The sequence below is a fragment of the Cynocephalus volans genome, chromosome 2, assembly GCF_027409185.1.
Source record: "Cynocephalus volans isolate mCynVol1 chromosome 2, mCynVol1.pri, whole genome shotgun sequence".
Classification (NCBI taxonomy): Eukaryota; Metazoa; Chordata; class Mammalia; order Dermoptera; family Cynocephalidae; genus Cynocephalus; species Cynocephalus volans.
This window is the reverse complement of record NC_084461.1, coordinates 127,535,777-127,555,623: the sequence shown is the minus strand read 5'-3', so window position 1 is coordinate 127,555,623 and position 19,847 is coordinate 127,535,777. Positions and strand designations below refer to the sequence as shown.

General features: G+C 37.8%; 1 protein-coding gene across 1 annotated transcript in view; it reads right to left on the bottom strand.

Annotated features, from left to right (window-relative positions):
* Nucleotides 1-13,897: 13,897 nt before the first annotated feature.
* The window catches only part of KCTD16 (potassium channel tetramerization domain containing 16), a 258,119-nt gene continuing 252,169 nt past the window's right edge, over nt 13,898-19,847 (bottom strand). The window contains exon 2 of the mRNA XM_063088054.1: nt 13,898-14,352. Within this exon, the coding sequence (XP_062944124.1) occupies nt 13,898-14,352 (455 nt within the window). The remainder of the gene's footprint in view (nt 14,353-19,847) is intronic.

Genomic DNA, 19,847 nt, shown 5'->3' with positions numbered 1-19,847 from the left:
ACCTTCCACTCCTCTCTGCCCATCTCTGGGTCTCAGCTTTTCCCTCTTGTACAAGGAAGGGATTGGGAAATCAGCATTTCCCAAAGTGTGTGCCTAACACTAGAAGCATTGTTGGTGAGAAAAGTATAGGAGATTCTGGGTTAAAGTTTGAAAGTTTCTGTACTGTGAAACTTCCAGGATGTTAAATACAATAAGGAGCATTTTAAAATTACAAAGTAGGATGTGTAAAAGAGGTTATATTTCTAAAACTGTACATTGTCCAATTCCGTTTTTCAGAGTATATCATGGGACAAGTGTTCCACCAAACACAATTCACAGCAGCAAAAGGCTAGGTTATTTCTATAGCTTCTCCAAGCTATAGAATTTTTTTCTCTGTATAATTTTCCATTTTAATTAAGAAAACATACTGAATGCTTAGCTCTATAGGGAATGTTATAAAAGGCTCAGGAGGCAAAGTGTTTTGTTTTGGGTTTTTCTTTTTCCCCCGATATTCAGTGTTGAAGCCAAATTCCTCTTTGAAATTTACGTTTTTGGATAGTAGTAATAAGAAGGGATAGGGGTTATTAAGTATGTATTTAATGTTCTAGATACCATGACAAATGCTTTACTTGGATTATCTAATTCTCACAGGAACCTTATAAAGTATCTATTATTTTTATTTCCTGTTTACAGATGAGGAAACTGAGATTTAAAGAGGTTTGATAAACAGTTCAAAGCCAACCGATCAACAAGAGGCAGAGGCAGGGCCTCTACTCATTGCTGTTTCGTTCTAAGTGTGTTAAATAACCAACTTATTATATCTCCTCCTCTTTTGTGCCCCAATTCAGCAAGCTGAAAAAACAAACCAGAAATAAACTAATTGCAATGGTAATTATCTTTTATCTAAAATTCTTGAATTAGCATGAAATAATGTTGAATCATCAGTCTCTTATGTATACTGAAAATAGATATATATATAACAACTAAGTTTTACCAAATGATTTATTATGATTGGTGCTAAATTACAATGTATATGAAATGCAGTCATTTATGGAAACACATAAAAATAGTTACCTATTTCTGTAATTATATTCACACAAGAATCTGAAATATAGTTTCTGTTCTGTCTTTTAAAATATATCCACAGAATGACTTTTGCATCTTTCACCATACAATTTTACAATACTGATACTGCACCTGTATCATTCACCATACTGTAAGAACTAAACAGAAAATGAAAGTAGATAATAGCAAATTAATTCTTTATGTCCATCAGTGATTCCAAAGAAAATAGTAGTTTGTTTCCATTGGCAGTGAGAATAGATGGTAGTAATTAGCATTGTAGATGTTGCATACATAGATATGCATATTTATATTTATATGTTGCTCAGGGCTGTTCTTCCATCTATAGGCAGTTGCCTTTGTGCAATTTCATTGGGACAATTAGTCTTATCATGTTTCTTATCATGTTTCTCTTGCAAAAACAGATAGGTAAGAAAGAAATACAGCAGGCTAAGATCTACAGTGTTACATACCAAGGTAAAAACAGAGTTATTAGCGTCACGGTACTTTATGTATATTTGTTATTCACAGACTGCAGACTTTTTGCTGAATAACTGAGCTGCTGTGAATTGACAACATGGAGACATGCATTCATGTGAGTCCATAATTAATGATGTTTATACTGTAATAAGCACATTCATTTTAACACCATTCAATAAACAGATTCCTTTAAAGTTTGAGCTAAATCTGCTATCACAATTACACACAAAAAGAACCTGTAAACAATTTGACATTACACTTATGTACAAGCAAACTGCATTGAAAAGGAAAAGAGGTAATTTCAGTGGGTGTCACTTGGTATACATCAATGTGCAACAAACTGACCCAAGTCGTCAAATGCTTGGATGAGGTCAGGAAAAAGTAATGTGAGCAAGGCCCCAATAAATCGCCACTCAGCATTTATACCAGCAAAGTTCAGACTCCCCTATCTGTGGTGACACCACATTCAAAGCTTCAGAGATATATGTAAAGAGGAACTTGATAATCCCTGGTAAAATGTATCTGGAGATCTCTGAGTAATCTTAATCAAAGTGGTCTTTAACTTTAAAAGTGTCAAGGGTTGTGCTGATATTATTTAAATGTGTCCATTTAATTTGGACAAATTATTTTGTTTGTTAGGTTCAACCCAGTGCTCTGCTGGTTCTGAAAGAGGTGGGAAACAGGAATTCAACTAAGATCATTATTTAAGTTCCATCAGCCAACACAGCGATTCTTGATTTTATCAACTAAGCTGGATGCTGTCACCAATCTAAAGGGGTGACCAATTTAAAGCAGATTCCATTAGCAGTTTACAATGGTATTCTCTGAAATGCAACTCCTCTAAGTTTGTGTTTCTGTGTGGTTTTAGTAAGATACCTTTCCAGTAATTCATGAATCCATTTCCTTATAGCAGAAACAGGGTGTTGAGGGAGGTTTGGTATCCCCCACTTCCCTACCCCCCGCCCATGATTTACAAAAATACATTCGTCAATCCTTCTCTAAGCTAGGCAGAATGTTTTAAGAAAACTTCTCCTGATTCAACATTTTCCTCTGGCATTAAAAGTGAATAAATAAATAAAATGACAGTGAAACTTAAAGCCAGGAGGATGTAAAACCTTCCGTCTGCTCCAAAATTTTGGGAAAAAATAATCACTATTTCAAGTGTTAAAAAATTGATTTTTTTTTTTTTTTTTTTTTTGTCTTTTGCTTTTTAAGACCACATCTGCAGGGGGCATAAGGAAAAAATGAATGATCATACTAGATTAGTTCACAAGCGCTTCTGGTTGTGTGAACACACCTGACATGCCCCTGGGAAGAGGAATCTGTGCTTGGACTGTCATTTGAGCCCTGGGCTGGGAGACAGGCTAAGTTTCTGAAGATGTGGGCTTGTGTGCATACAAACTGATCCCAAGGAGCACCAGGAAAGCTCTGTTTGCATAGGTTGACTTCAAACACCTTTCACATTCTCCAATAATATGCAAAGCACATGGCTATGAATGAGAACATAGCTTACTGTATCCTTAAGAGTGCCCAAAATTCAGTCAGTTGCTTGTTATGTCTACAGGACGTAAAAACAGATAAGTATAGCTTTCATTTGGCTATACAAGTATGCCGTTTCTTTTTTTGAGCAACTATTTTGGTATTCATATAAACAGGCTTACAAGGTTATTTGCAGGAGACTAGAAAGTGTTTGGTTATTATTACAATATGCCCTTGAGCTTTAGTATTTATTTACAGTATGCATATTATAAATTATTTACTACAGCTTTAAATAATTAAGCAGATAATTAGCTTCACCTACAAATTGTGTAGGGCCAGAGGGACCCCATGAGTGATAAAGTGAAATCAACAAGGAGATAGTAAATTAACAAATAGGTAAGCAACGTACCATTAGGGTAATAACCATTGTGCTATCATACACCTACCTACATTTTCTTTTTCTTTTCTTCCTAAGCATTATCACTGTTCATTTGGTGGTTTTGTTTTTTGTGTTTATTTATTTATTTATTTATTTATTTATTTTAATGAATAAATTTGAAAATACATAGTTCGAAATTCCAACAACTGGTTTGGATAAGAAAGCCGGTTTTTACAAGTTTGGCATTTCCTTAAATGCACTTTTATTTAGTTTTGTATCCAAAGATGCTAAATCTAAGTATACTGATTATATTCTCTGTCCCATAAATAAATACATACACTCATTGTGAAAGAGAATTTTGAAAATTAGACTATCTAAGAAACCGAATATAAATTGTAATAATAATAATGTTACCCAAACTCAAAATTCCAGAGTTTCAAACTATGAGTTTTGTTGATGTGTGTATACATATGTATAGATATAGATGTGTATATATACACATATTTAGATAGATGTACACACATATATACATATGTACACATAATTTTTTACACAAACGCACATATGCAACACACATACGCAACACACATAGATACGTGCACTCCTCACACACACACTCACATATTTCAGTGCAGTGTCTTTTCTGAAGCTGCCTCTCTTTTTCCCAACTTAAAACAATAATGATGAGATGCTATGGGCAGCCAATCACATTTGGGTTTCTGACCTGTCTTAAATTTGCAAAAAAAAAACTAAGATGGTTTAAAAAGCCAAAAGGTGAGATTAGATACATAGATACATGCATCTATAAACACACATACACACACTCATGCACCCATTTTAGCTTCTCCTGCAACTTGCCCTGGTGACCTGTATACTGCACAGCAAACTGTCACAGGTGCCATCTTCTTGACATGGAAGCTAACTTACCCCTTTGGGTTTCATAGGGTATCAGTACTCACCAGATACTTGTTATGTAATATTACTGCCCCTTGTTAGGGCTTGTGGCATAAAGTGCAGCCTGTGGTAGGCAAAACCAGCCTTCCAAATCTGCCTTTCCTTTATCTCCTAGGGAGATGCATCTATAATACGTTTGTAATTTAAAATAACTAACGACTTTCAGGAAGGATGTCAGGCTGGGATGGCCCTGGCTACCCTTTGCTTAGAGTAAAAGAGACAAGAAACAGGCAAAGTCCCGAGAACGGAGAGAAGAGATTGTATAATGAGATGGTTAAGCCATCAGCCTTTGGAGTCCAATAAATCCAGATGAAAATCTGGCTCTGCCACTGTCGAGCTATGGGCCTTTACGTGCTGCTTTATCTTTCTAAGCCTCATTGACCTCATCTGTAAAAAAAGAATAGTGACAGGGCCCACTTCATTGGGTTATTATAGGATTACATGAGATAAGACATGCAAAACACTTAGTAGAGTTTCTAGCACATAGTAATACATCCTTAATATACATTATTTATAACTTAATATTTAAACCATAGTTATACAATATTGATCTGAACTACATACAAAAATAAGGACACTCTAAGATTTGGGTGATCTTAATTCAAGTTCTTTATCCCAAATTTGATTCCCTAGTAGATCATAATGCTCATCACTGTGACCTATACATGGCATGCACTGAACAAATATTTGCTGAATGCACATATAAACCAATGAATAAGTGAATGACTAATCTGAACTCTCTAGGTCCTTGTTTCTCTTGTGTAAAACGGGAATGGAATGATCTGACCTTTATTCCATCACTGGGATGTTGGTATGATAAAATGAAAGAAAAATGTCAACTTATTTAAGACACCAATGTGCTTCATGTCCTAACAAAGTCAGTACATACAAAGTAATAAGGCTAAGTGGCCACAGATCATGCTTAGACTTGTAGCATTTTTGAAAAGAAGCGTGTGGGAGCCACCTCTGTATGAGTCTGGGAAACATATTTTCTAAGATCTTAGTGCCATCTTTAGTGAGAGGATGTTCAACCCAAAGAAGCAAAGTACCTGATGAACAGTTACAGTGGTGACATCTTTGGCCCGTGCTAAGCCCTTTCTTCTTACTGGTTTCATTTCTGAGAGCACTTTGTTGATCAGCTTGAAACATACCTTTAACAAGTTTATGCGAACTGGAAAGGCTCCCAGAATGCTTCACAACAAACACACTTAGCTGTTGTAAGATTGCAGCTTCACTGGATTATAATTTTTCTGAGGCAGAAGGACTGAAGCAGAAGACAGACACTTAAATCACAGGCCTGTCTCATCATTACCAGAACCCTGGAAAAAATTACCTCTCTCCAGATCCTAGCCTTCACATCTGAATGAACAAATAATTGCATATAACTTCAAATAAACCTTATATACATTTAAGGTGGTATCATTTAACGATACTATTATCTCTTTATACAGATATGAAGGCTAGGATAGAGAGGTGAGTAACTAGTAAGGTGGTACTAATTATTATTGTTCTATTTTATCTTATCTCTTGACCCAGAAGTCTTTCTGTACATGGCACAGAAAGAATGCATTGGGAAACTTAAGCCAAACTTTAATTCAGAGTTTCTCAATCTCAGCACTATCGACATTTTGAGATGGATAATTCTTTGTTGCGGTGGCTTTCCTGTGCATTGTTGGATCTTTAGCAGCATCCTGGCCTCTACCCATTAGATGTTAGTAGTTGTGACAAACAAAAGCATTGTTAGGCATTGCCAAAAGATTCCTGGGGCACAATCCGCCTCTGGTTAAAAGCCACTGCCTTAAATGTACATAACCCTCCCAAACCAGAGAAGAGAGTTTCCTGAAATTGTTTCTATCTCTCACATAAATGGATAAACAACTGACCGCTAGTTGCAGTTGAGAAAAACTGCTAATGATCAGTGTGAGTACTATATCTATTTTAGCTTTCAAAAAATGTATTCCTTTTCTTCTTTTTTTTTTTTATTTGAGTAAGATGTTGCTCTTGACTATATGAATAAAAATGAGTTTGCTTTTTCCCCAGAAATCTATAATGTTTGAATTTCACATCAGGAGACCAGCATTACTAAACATTCTCAAGGACTGACACCCACAGCAAAGACAAACAATTACGCTGAACTAAAAAGCTGTTAAACTTTGTCATCGAAGACTTTTTCCATGTGCTTGGATAGCCCCCTCAGTGACATTAGCCACGGACCCAACATTAACCTAAAAATTGCATGTGGCCACGTGCACACGAACACACACACACGCGCGCGCGATTTTAAAGCAACTTTTTTCTACTACTTTGTTGTGCATCAATCCCATTTCCATTCGTGATGAATGGAGCCGACATCAGCAGGGAGAGAATCTGACATTATGTTGATTTTTATTGTGCAAATGCAGGTAAATTTGCTGAAGGTCAGTTCTAAGAATAAATGAACAAGATGGAGGAGGCTGCTGGGGAGAGGAGACTTACTAAACCCTCTAGTTGGCATATCAGTGCTTTACAAAGCAGATTAACAGGAAAATCCCTCCCACCCTCCTCCAAGACAAACCACCTGACTGGCTGGGCTAAGGCACCTTTGTCTTTGCCTTTTTAAAAGTAAGTTTCCTAAATGAATCAAGGACAGTCTAGGAACTTAAAATTCTTTACCCAATTAACAACACAAATTGTTCACAACGAAGAGGCACTTTTTTAAAAAGATTATAAAGATGGGCAGTAAAGGGATCCCATTTGGGAGGTAGAGGAGGGAAGGTAACAAACTGAGTCAATTTTAACTTTTTTTGTTTGTTTTTATCTGGACCCAAAATCTTCTTTTTTATTATTCTATCAATATACAACATAGTTGATTGTCATGTCCCTTTACCAATTCCTCCTTTCCGCCCTCCCTCTCCCCCCTTCCCCTCCATCAACATCATATCTGTTCACTTGTCTTAACAATGTCAAGGAATTGTGGTTGTTGTGTCTTCTAGCTGCTCAAGTTCATGGGTTTCATTAATGAATCTGCACTTTCCTGTGGCACTTTAATATTCACTTAAATACATGACAAGCATTCATTTAGGCATATATTTAAGTCATTCATTCTGTATTTCTCATAACATTTGGGAATTTGGTATCTACCCAGTTATTCTTTTATATGAATAGGGCCAACAGAATCATTGAAACCCTCCAATTTTTTTTTTGTCTGAATTATCCTAGTATACGATCAACTCCTCTAGTCAGAGTAAATTAACAATTATAAAACTTTGCTTTCAAGCTTCTGCACAGCAAAAGAAACAATTAACAGAACAAAAAGACAACCGAGTGGGAGAAAATATTTGCAAAATGTACATCTGACAAAGGATTAATAACTAGAATATACAAGGAACTCAAACAACTTAACACTAAAAAAACAAAAATTAAAAAATGGGCAAAGGAGCTGAATAGGAATTTCTCAAAGGAAGATATAGAAATGGCCAACAGACACACAAAAAAATACTCAACATCACTCTGCATTCGGGAAATGCAAATCAAAACCACACTGAGATACCATTTCATTCCAGTTAGGATGGCTGATATCCAGAAGACTGAGAATGATAAATGCTGGCGAGGCTGTGGAGAAAAAGGAACCCTCCTTCACTGTTGGTGGGACTGCAAAATGTTGCAGCCTTTATGGAAAATGGTATGAAGGCTCCTCAAACAATTACGGATAGATCTACCATATGACCCAGCTATTCCATTGCTGGGTATACACCCAGAGGAATGGAAATCATCATGTCATAGGGATAACCATACTCCCGTGTTTATTGCAGTGCTATTTACAATAGCTGAGAGTTGGAACCAGCCCAAATGCCCATCATTAGATGAGTGGATAAAGAAAATGTGGTGTATCTACACAACGGAATACCACTCTGCTATAAAAAAAAAGAATGAAATACTACCATTTGCAGCAACATGGATGGACTTAGAGAAAATTATATTAAGTGAAATAAGCCAGGCCAGAAAGAGAAATACCACATGTTCTCACTTTTTTTGTGGGAACTAAAAAATAAATAAATAAATATACAAACAAATAAATAGGTGGGGGGAAGAAGACACAGCAATCACACTTCCTTGAACTTGTTAAGACAAGTGAATAGATATGATGTTGATGGGGGGGAGGGAGGAATTGGTAAAGGGACATGAAAATCAACTACGTTGTATGTTGATAAAGTAAAATAAAAATAAATAACTAAAATATAAGAAAAAAATAATAAAACTTTGCTTCCTTTGTTTTCATTGCATATGGAATATGATCATTTTCAATTCACTCCTTACTTCTTTCTTTCATATTTACCCTTGTACATGGGTTTTGCTTCAAGTTTTAGAGTTCAGGATTTTTAATTATCTGAGAGCTTCTTAGTCCTACTTGAGTTAAATTGGACAAACTCAGCAGTTCAATGGCTCAAGATTTTATTGGTGATATACAGATGAATTCACGAATAATTCCATATTCATTTTGGTGGCATTTGTATATACAGTTTATGGAGCCACCTCTGGGGACATATACATCATTAATTTATGGATCACTCTCAAATTCCTCTGATTCAAACCAAGTAAGTGCCTGGAAATGAACAACACTCCTTGGGAAAAGTCATTATTTTTATTCCTTGTTGGGTATCATTAGGATACATCTCACTCAGAGATGTACTCCCATCTGCCCAGGGATAAAACTATGATGATGCTGGCTTTCAGTTAGGCAAGAAAAAAAAAAAAAAAAAAAAGGCACACGCACACACACACAATTTGGTGGGAAACGGGTTATGGTTGACAACCAGATAAAATGGCAAAGGAATCATGAAAATCTCCTCTATCCTGGTCCTAGGATGTTCTTCTTTGAGATTTTTAATATAATAAGTAATACATGCTTTGACTTATTTGTAGTGGGAAGAAAGTAAGAGGCAGTCAGGAAGGGCCACTAGGAAGTGAGAAATGTTGACCTCTGCATACTTCCTAACCAGCAGTGTTTCTCAATGTAAGGTACATATACCATCCTCATCAAAATCTTTAAGGATGCTAAATCAAAATGCCGAGTCCTTGGCCCTGTTTCAAGTTCTGAATCAGACTCTTTGAAGTTAGGGTGAAGGAATCTGCATTTTTACAAGTGCTACAAATGATTTTTGGGCATACTGAGTATTGACAAACACTGATAAAAAGTTTGCAGTGGAGATCACTGGAAAAAGAATCTCCATTCCAATGTACACAGCAAGATAAGAAATAAAGACATTTCAAACAAACAAGCTCTGTGGTTGCATCATAAGGCTGTGATTATTAAAGTTTAAGACCTTTTTCTTTCAGCAGGGGTGGAGAGCAATAACCATTTCATCTAAAACCAGAATGATGAAGGCAATATAAATCAAACTCATTCCAGCAGGTTTCATTTGGTCTAATTTCTCTGCAGATATTAATCATTGTACAGTTCTGAACAAATGACATCTGACTCTATTGTAACTCAGAATACAGAATGCTCACACTGACTCTTTCTCTAGTGTGTTATTTTGACAATATAAAAGAAAATAAATAAATTGAAACAGTGGGCCATCAAGATTGCAAGACACCAACAATACCAAGACATTAAGGAGAGAAATGGCCTGTGCTAAACCTGTAACCCAGCATGCAAATTAGCAAAAACATTCATCTGACACAGAGTCACGGGGGGGGGGGGGGGGAATAAAACTCCCTTCATTTTTCCTTTGAAAATTGCTTCGTCAAGAGGAGACAAAGAATCCTTCCTAAAAGTTCACAGAAAGAGCCTTAATAATTCTAGTAAAGACCATCAAGAAGATTAAGGTTAGTCAAATTCCATGTGATTGTATCTAGTGGCAGAAAACACCAGAACTCAAATCCTCTGGGTTAATCCACTGTAGTAGATACAAAGTTGAAAGGCTGAAATTGTACCAAAGGAAAATATATGAGAATCAAAGTTTGGCTCCCATCCTAGGAGCTGGTGTCGAGTTGTTTTATAAAACACCACATACAACTTTTCTTCTTCTCACTGGTGCATGTTTTGCTTGGCACAAACAAAGGATACTCAGAGAGGGATGTAAAGCCTAAGGAAGCAAAAGTAATCCAGAAGCACAAGCTATGGTACTAAGAGGACCCAGGATGAGAAACACAACTGCACCTATGGATAAAGGTGCCTCTGAGTCAAAGCCAACTGAAAAGTGAAAAAGTCCATGTCATCCCCCTTTAATAAACTTGTCTCCCCAAAATAAATCGGTGGGATAGGAAATATAGAGGAATAAAGAGCAAAGGGAACGCTTATGATTTGTGCATCGTTCCCTCTTTTATTTTAATTCACCAGGCATGCATTTCCAGTCAGATTACTGTGCCTATAATTACAAAGGATAACGTCACTGAATTTTTGGAAGCCACTTCACTTTGTTCTTGTGAGGACCACATCTTAGTGCAATTTTTTTCTTATCAGGGGAAGGAAGAGCACACTACCATAATCTAGCAGTTTTATTTTCCCATCTTCCCTTTTTCCTGCTGAATGCAGATCACTCCCTTTTTGATAGTGGGTAGCAGGACTACCCACTCCTCTGACTTGAGGAGACCCACACACCTTTAGGAATGACCTCCCCAAGCTCACTGGATTTTTGCATCTCAGTATTTCCCAGGAGGTAGCCTAAGTTAGGGCCCTGCACATGTGGTTTCCTATTTATTTGATCCATCTGATGCTATTCATTTCTTCACATCAGCAATTTATGGCTCTTGTCATAACCAATGTTCAAAAAGTGAACCACATATAGTGTTCTGTCCAGAATTGAACTAAAAGTTTTAAAAACTACTTTAGCCTCAGGGAAACAGGCCTGATTCACAGTGATTCCCAGGGCGACTAGAGCATTTATTCTCATAACTTACCAACCCAGAACTCATCTGCAATGTTGCAAGACACCTGGACCTCACTTGATAAATCCATTCAAAGCATGACTGCAGATTTCTATGTACTTGCTGCCTCCTCAGAGTCTTTGACTGACCATATCTATCCATCTCTGAACTAACACCCATGCAAGTAGGCACCATGTTGTTGTTGTCTTAGCTATTTGACTTTTACTATGGGGTTGGTGCCAGTGCAGAGCTGGTCCAGAATAAAAATGTTGCTGTTGTTGCTGTTTCAATCGGATTTCTTCCTACTAGTTTTTTTCATGGGGTGTATAAAGAGTGCTTGAGCAGAAAAAAATCATGACAGGTCAGGGGCTGGAGGAACAGTGCCCTGAACAGTTTTCTTTGCAGTGTTTAATTTTCCGTTTAAAGTATGTAGTAGAAATAGGTTGACTGCCAGCTCAATTTTCTAAGGCTTACTAGAGTGGCTGTCTTGATGCTATTACAGTCAGGTCTGACAGTTAAGGAAGCTGGGACTTTGGCCATTTTAGTTAGATCCCAAACTTTTTGATAGCACTTGTATTGGGACTATAATAATCATTTGACCAGAATAAGTTTCAGGATATTTTCCCAAATTCACTTTCTTCTTGATCCATTGAGCTCTGTGATTCTTTGCAGGACCTTCTATTATTAGAATGATGGTATTTTGATGTACTAACAAGAAACAGTGAAAAGAATGAAGACATATTGGTAGGATTTACAAACAAAGCTACGTTGTAAAGATCGAATATCTGCTATTATATTAATATATAAAAGAAAACCACTTCAGTTCATAAATTATAATTCTATTGACAACTCAACTCCAAAAATGAATTTTCTTTCTCACTTAGGTAAAACTTTAAAATCTATTTGAACCATGAGGACAGGGAAACATTGGCTGAGTCTGTCACCCAGGTGTAAAAGCAAGAATTACAAAAATTCTGAAAGATATCCGTATATTAATGGGCACTAATAATAGAAATGAAGACAGAACTTGTTATATAATAAATGTGCATCAATGAAAGATTTCAAAAAGAAAGTGTTGATGAATTTTCCCTCCTACAGACATCATCCAGTTGCCTTTTTTACCTGTGATACACATACACACTCACACACACAATAAAAAAAAATTAGGAGTTCTTGGCACACAATTAATAATTGACAGATTATTTTTTTCAGTTACCACTGAAATGCATCAGGAACGCTGGGAAAAAAAAAACAAAAAAAAACTGGTCTTTTGACCTTACCACAAGTCTACAAAAGAGCTATTGGTACATTAATAGAATACAGAATCATATGGATGAATAGCTATTAACAGGTTCTTTTTGGCTGTGTCTATACAGGTCAAGAACGTAATCAAAAAAGATAGTTTAGAAAGCCAAAATTTTAACTTTGGATCTCCAGTTACCTAGTTGGGTTGTTATAGACACCATAGAAATGACACAGCTAAATCCTAGTATGGACACAGCCAAGCCCCAGAATCCCAAAGGGAAACAAAACTGGCTACAAGCAGTAACAATGTAGCACTGTAGTGTGAAATTTTTATGAGAAATTATTAGGAGATGTGTAGAATACAATCCCCTCTAAAACAAACAAACAAAATGCCAGCCCCTTATTCAAGCACTGTGTGTTCTTAGCTTCATGACTACACAGGAACACAGAGAGCTTCATGTGGGTTACGTGGAAAGACCACACCACTGAAACGTGGGCAGTAAGATCTCTAAAACACTGAGAGAAGGGCGACAACCCAGCTCAGGGTAGAGAAGGCTGAGTGTAGGGTCATTCAGTAGTTATATCTGTGGATGTGCATGTTTGTTTTTTAATACAAAGAATGTTTGACTAGCTCTTCTCACCCTATCCTGATGCAGAGAAAGAGCAAAACAGTCAAATGGAGCCTGAGGGTGTTAATTTAGAAATAAAGAAGACAATTTGTTGATGATGAGGGTTATTCAATATTAAAAGTGTTGCCAGGAGAGGCTGGGAAATCTTCCCAGGAGGGTTTTAAGAAAGAGTCAGAGGCTCATCTGTCTGAAATGCTCTAAGAGAGGGCTGCTGGGAGCAGGGGCACAGCCCTTAGGGTGTCCAGGCCCTGGGTCATGTGCATCATGTGTATATACATACTTAGTTGTGCTTTTGTTGCACAAATACTCATGCATACAGAGTCAATATAAACTGGCACATATAGATTTGAGTGAAAAGTTATATAAATCTGTCATTCCCCCCTTATCCCATACACAAAAGAAAAAGCAAAATTAAAAATATCCAAACATATGCCATTGGGCCAGATCTTCTTCTACCATATCCTCATTCAAAGGAGGGGGGTAGAAGATGAGAGAAAGAGCCTAGTTTGGGATAAATGACTCCCGAGGCCTATCGGCTACTCTTACGTAGCTAGCTCTCATGTTATATAAGATACTGAGCACATGGGACCAAGTTAACAAACAAACAAACAACAAAAGAAGTTTTTTTCTTGTACTTCCACATCTGGGAAGAAATCTACCCTGTGGATTTACATGTTAAGGTGAGCTAGGTAAAGTAGGCAGTAGTATATCAATGGACTATTGTGTTCTAACAAATGTGTATCATCGGTTGTTATTTTTCCTTTAAAATATGAATTTCCCTTAGGAGGTTTATTTCAAAATGGTGACTTTTTTTTTTTCCTCCCACCCCCCCAGCCCTCCCCTATAGATGATACTTCCGTAAAAGTTCAGATTGCCAAGGATGCTTTCTCTCGGGGAACCGATCTGGAATTTTGATCTTTAGGAAATCCTGGATGCATTTCTCCAGCTCCTCCTCAATTGACAGCTTTTCCTTAACAGCTTTTTTTTTGCTGCTCATGTTCGACTCCCTGGAGCCCGAAGTCAGAGTCCGGAGTAGGTCACTCTTCCGCCGCATCTCTGACTGTTGGATCAGCTGGACTGGGCCCTTCTTGATGGGACGATCCAGAGTCTGGATGTTGGTCTGGCGTGTCACAGGCCCACAGATGACCGTCTCTTGGGGAGAGCTGGCTTCAGACTGGCTGTCGCAGCTGGAGGTGGAGAGGTCGTTGCATGATGTGCCACTCTCCCCTCCTTTGTCACCCTTGCTGTTCTTGCAGCAGCAGTCACAGTGGGAAGATGACCACCTGGAAGGTTCACCTGCAAGGGAAGCACAGGACCCAAGGGATTAATGCTGGCCAGCTCGGCTTGCAGTAGCAGCATAGCACCTGAACACATGCACATGCACACATACAAGGATCATAGAACAACACTTTTAGAAGTGGGGTGGCACATAGGGTGGGTTGCAACAGGAGCTGCCAGAAGGAAAGTCCATTGAGGGGAAGAGATTAATAATGATGTGCTGGGTGAAAGGAAGTAGGTGTCCTGTTTAAGCCCATGGGCACTGGAGTCAAATAGCCCCAGACAGGAATACTCAGTGACACCATTTACTAACCTGGCCACCTTGGCAGACCCCTTACATTTTCAAAGCTTCAGTTTCCTCATCGGTGATATAAGGATAATAATTTTCCTTCTAACCTAGAGTTGTAGGGAGGATTTAGATAAGTTGGGTGAATTCTCAATGTAGTATGTGTCGCTCAGTAAGCACTCAATAAATGCTAGCCAATATTACCAAGTCTGATATTAAACCCTAATCCAAAGCTCCATGGGACAACAGGGGGAGGCCATCAGAACTGAATGACGTAAAGGAAGGCTGACTAGTGCCAGCCTGCTCCCCCCAGCTAAGCTTTGTGTACCCTCATCTTGTTGTTCACACAATAATTCTATGAATTTGGTAGTTCTAGTTTCCATACAAGGAAACTAATACCTCAAGAGTTTAAGAAACTTGCCACAGTTTGCACAATCTGTGAATGGGAGTTGAGATTTGAATACAGATCTCCCAAATTCCATAATTAAGGCAATTAATCTTTTATTTTCTATTTGTCTATAACATTCCTGCTTTCTCTTTCAAAATAATGCTGAAGTTTTAATTTCCCCCTGAAGTCTTTGTTCACCTTTCAGAAAGATTTGCCTTTTTAACCTTTGAGTGATGATATTGCACATAACACATTCTGTTATAATTCTTGTTTACCTTAAGCATCTCTGCTGCTAGACCATAAGCTCCCTAACGTGGGCACAGTGAAGAATCCATTATTTGTAATCCCAGCAAATAACCCAGGGAACAGTGTAGGAATTCAATAAAAGACTACATTGTAATAATAACTTTTAAGTTCCTGGATACAGCCACGCCTGAAGCTAGTCTTGTCAGTGGGCTTTTCAGTTATGTGATCCACTAAATTCCCTTTTATATTGAAGCCAGTGTGAGTCCTTCTCGTCTTGTTCCCCTGCTTGTGGATTTATACCAACACTGTATTCGGCAATTTGGAGACAGGAACAATTTTTTAGATACATAGTTGGTGGCTCCATGAAGTAGAAAAATTCACAATAATGGTACAAAGCAACTTCCTAAACATAAGTAACTTCTACCAGCCTTGCATCCTAGAAATAGCCACAGCCCACCTGGAGTCATAAACTTAAGATTATTTACTGATCATATATTATATGCTAGGCACCTCATATAGTTCACTGCACTTAAGCCATAAAAAATAAAAGGAAACAAATTCCCTTTACTGATACTAATATTGAAGACAAGGATGATGTAGTATGTTTATATGTTTTAAAGGAGATCCAGTTTTGATTTGCACTACATCTTATTTTCATAAACAATAGGTCACATTATAACAAGGTCTTATTTTATTGCCATTTCTAAAATGGTAAAAGTAGAGGAAATTTAGAATGGATGCTATTAAGAAAGTTATGTCCTGTCTTCTTGTGTAACGTCTGTCCTTTACATGTCTAAATGATTTAAACATTTATAGAAACTTATATTGATACATTTTTCCAGGGGACTAAAAAAAAAAGTTTCTATAAATCACAACTCCAGAAGTATCTCTAACTTATACCCACTCTTTCAAGCAACTTTCTAAAATGTGACTGACTAATCATCGTATTTATATAGCCATTAAATTAAATGCAACAATCCAATTAGCCAAAAGGAATCACAACAGCAATAACGTCCTAGTTATCCCAGGCTATTACAAATAAATATCTCCCATGCAACAGAGAATCTGTTCTACGTGTACCAGCTGGTGACTGAAAATAATCAGCAATAGAAAATGGCTTCTGTCTGCCAGCACGGATTTTGAGGTTATTGTTTTTCACCTTCAGTAAGCAGAATCTGCCTCTGCCTCCCCAAACTTGGCAATCCCTGTACTAATATGACTCAATTGAGAAATGGTTCCAATGAATTGGGCTAAAGAAAAGTAATCACATCAAACTAGAGCTGATCTAGTTTGATCCTTTTTGAGAACATTTAGAAATTGAATTCAGCCTTTACAAAAGGAAGTAAGAGGAGGAAGGGAGAGACAGAAAAAATAAGGAAAAAATTATATGCTGGGATATGCCTGCCTATTACCTTGAAGCAAGATGACAAAATATTTTAGCCATAGACCCTGCAGAACCAATAGAAATGCACTACCTGTGTCTCACCTTCCCCATGGTAAAGCTATCACATTCAATGGACCCAGAAGGAAACCTGAGTCTTCTCTAAAAGCTATTTTAACAACACAAACACTGTCATGTTGAGGGACCCATATGTATTCATGTAGAAAACTGCATGTAGCGCTCCACTGCCTGCCAAGCCAGGAACCAGGCACCAATGCAGCTATTTCTTCTCTGATCTTCTGGGATGATCCTGCATTTAAATGTCAGCTGGGATCTCCAGCTTCCAGGCAAATAAAAGTGTATGACTTTCCACTTACTGTAGGCTCTATCACTATTAAAGGGAAATAGAACAATGTAATTTCAGTGTAGTCTGTCATACTATCACGTTTCAATATTTTATGAGAACATTTGAATGTTTTACCATTTTGACAGGATAATTCATAAGATGGCTGCTGAAGTCTGTGAATTATATTGAAATCAAGGAAGAAGATGGGATTAATATAGTCCAGCTGGAGTGCTATATGGAGAATCACCAAAATTTGAAAACTAATCAAACATGGGAAGATAACCACCACATTTCATTTTTGGAAGCATCATCTGCCTGACTTCCCTTTTCCCAAGAATTTAACCACAAGCAAAGAGGTTTTAAATCAGAACACAGAAGTGACACATGTAAGCACCAGACCCCTTTGCCCTTGAAGTCCCACTGAGATGTGCTCACAAGTTCTAGAGAAGATGGAAAAACCTATGAAAGGTCAATTCTGTAACTCAAGGTTTCTAGAATCCCCCCAATTATAGCCAATAACGATCTCATAAATACCTTGGTACTTCAAATTGCAACATACTTTTGCTTCTAATTTGCTGAGGTTTCAATACAGGCTGGAATAACTCTCTCCATTTGGGGAGAAAATAAGTTACAATTGATTAGCCAGATGTCAGGAGGAAACCATTTCATTCCAAGTAAAGTCTGATTTATTGATAATAAAAAAGCAGAAAATCTATTGTCTCTTGGGGTGGAGGATATTAACTAGTTACTGGTCAAAGAGGCTAATAGCTCTACCTTATTTCTGAATAATCCCTTGCTGAATTTGCTGGATATTATATCATTTTTGGCGCCTGGTACATAACAGAAGTTGGATAAACGTTTGCTGAATGAATGAATGAGCCAAACACATATATTGAACTGTGGCTCCAGGGTCAGGCCCCGTAATCTGTCAGTTGTGGGACACTGGATAAGTTATTTCACATCTCTCAGCCTTAGTTTCTTCATCTGAAAAATACGGCTATTAATAGTATATTTTTCACATGGATTTTAAGAAAATTAAATGTGATAGTTAATGTAAAGGATATTTCATAGTTTGTGGCACACAATAAATATTCCATTCATTCATACATGTTTGTTCTAGTATAAGCCAGACACTATTCTTTATAAACAAAACAAATCAGGACCTTTCCAGATATGATTATTATATTTCCACTAATATACTACAAAACCAATTCCCAGGTCTGGCTAGAGTATCCTGTTAGGAATGACACTGATGCTACACCTGCATGCATCTGGAAAACATGTATCAAGTTATTAGTAATGTCTGCCTTAGGCATGAATGGGGTCGCATGTACGGCGTCTGGCACATAGTGTGTGACCAGAGGATGCTTTTTGGAAGGAAGGAATCTTTACAGAGCAGTTAAAAATTCACAAATGGATGAGTCCTACAAAATAAAGATTTACTTGAAAACACATCAAAAAACCTTAAATCCGGAACAGGCAGAAATTTGTACTTTGGATTAAATGGGGAAGGGCAGGAAACTCTGTTATCCCCTTAAAGCCCAACATCTTTGAGCATTTTACAATTTTGAAAAATTGAGGACCAATGAAGCAAACTCTATAATTGGACTTGTCCCATCCACTATAGCCCTAACTGTGGTAGTTCTTACTGATAAAAAAGCAAAAGAGGAAAGACTACAGAATATATATCCCCTGCGAAAAATTCAAACCCAGCTGACTGAAGCATGACTTAGCAAATTCACAAAGTGCTTATGCATTTTTAAAAGAAGCAGCTCTGCAATCTACCCACACTTCAAATTCTCTACCTGCCAATGGCTGTGAGCACAATGCACGTCAGTTACAGCAACAGCTGGGAAAACTGCTTCCCCTGTCTTCTCTGTCAATGAGGTAGGAGCCTGCCAGTCTGGGAGCTAGGTGGCCAGATTTAATTTATCGAGGCTGCTGAAAGACTTTCTTGGTATCCCTGATGAAAAGTCGATAATGGCCAAATTGATGTTTTTATAATTCTGGTAACTTTGGAAAAGATATTGCATAGAGGAGATGTGTGAGCTTCCAAGAAAAATGCATCTTTAAGCTTGACAATCATCATTTCTTGCTTGTGGTTGACCTTTTTCACTCATGGATATTTGGCCTTGGATGGGTCCAGCGGGGGCTTCTCATTAAGAGGTGACAAGTATGGGCAAGAGCAGGCATTTAAATCATTCACACGTCAGTAAGAGCAGTCAGGAAAACAGACATTGCACCACTTAGATTAACAGGGAAGATTTAATATGAGGAATTGGTTACACAGATACTGGTGGAGTGAAAATGCAAAAAAGTGAGACGATAAAAACAGTGACTGCACGGGGCAGCTACCATCCTTAAGTCTAAGAAGACAAATTGAAAAAGATGTAGTTAATAGAACCTAAAAGCTTGGAAGAGGCATCCTGTGGAGGTGGGAGCTGGACCCAGCAGATAGCTGCTGGTGCTAATATCTCTGAAGAAGTCTGGCTCTGGAGATTATTTTTTTTAAAAAAGAAAGCTGGAACCCCCTGGTATTGGGGTAAATAAAAGCTTGGTTGATACTGCGAGGAGCAACGGGTAGGCAAGGAGTTCTCCTCCTGCCTTCAGTCTGCCTCTAGCAGCCCTACTGGCAGCACCTGACAGGGAGCCAGCTGGGCAAAGGAAGGGTGGGATTAATCAGTGTGGTTAACCTGAATCCAGCCCCAGCGTCACAAAGCAGAGCTGGGGACAACACCCTTATAACTAGCATGCTGACCCTGCGAGGAATGCTGAAGAAATGACAGGCATGGCGCTTGGCCTTCTGGAATGTGTGCTCTAATAGAGGAGTTAGGAGACGGAAATAAAAGGAAAGCATCACCTCGTT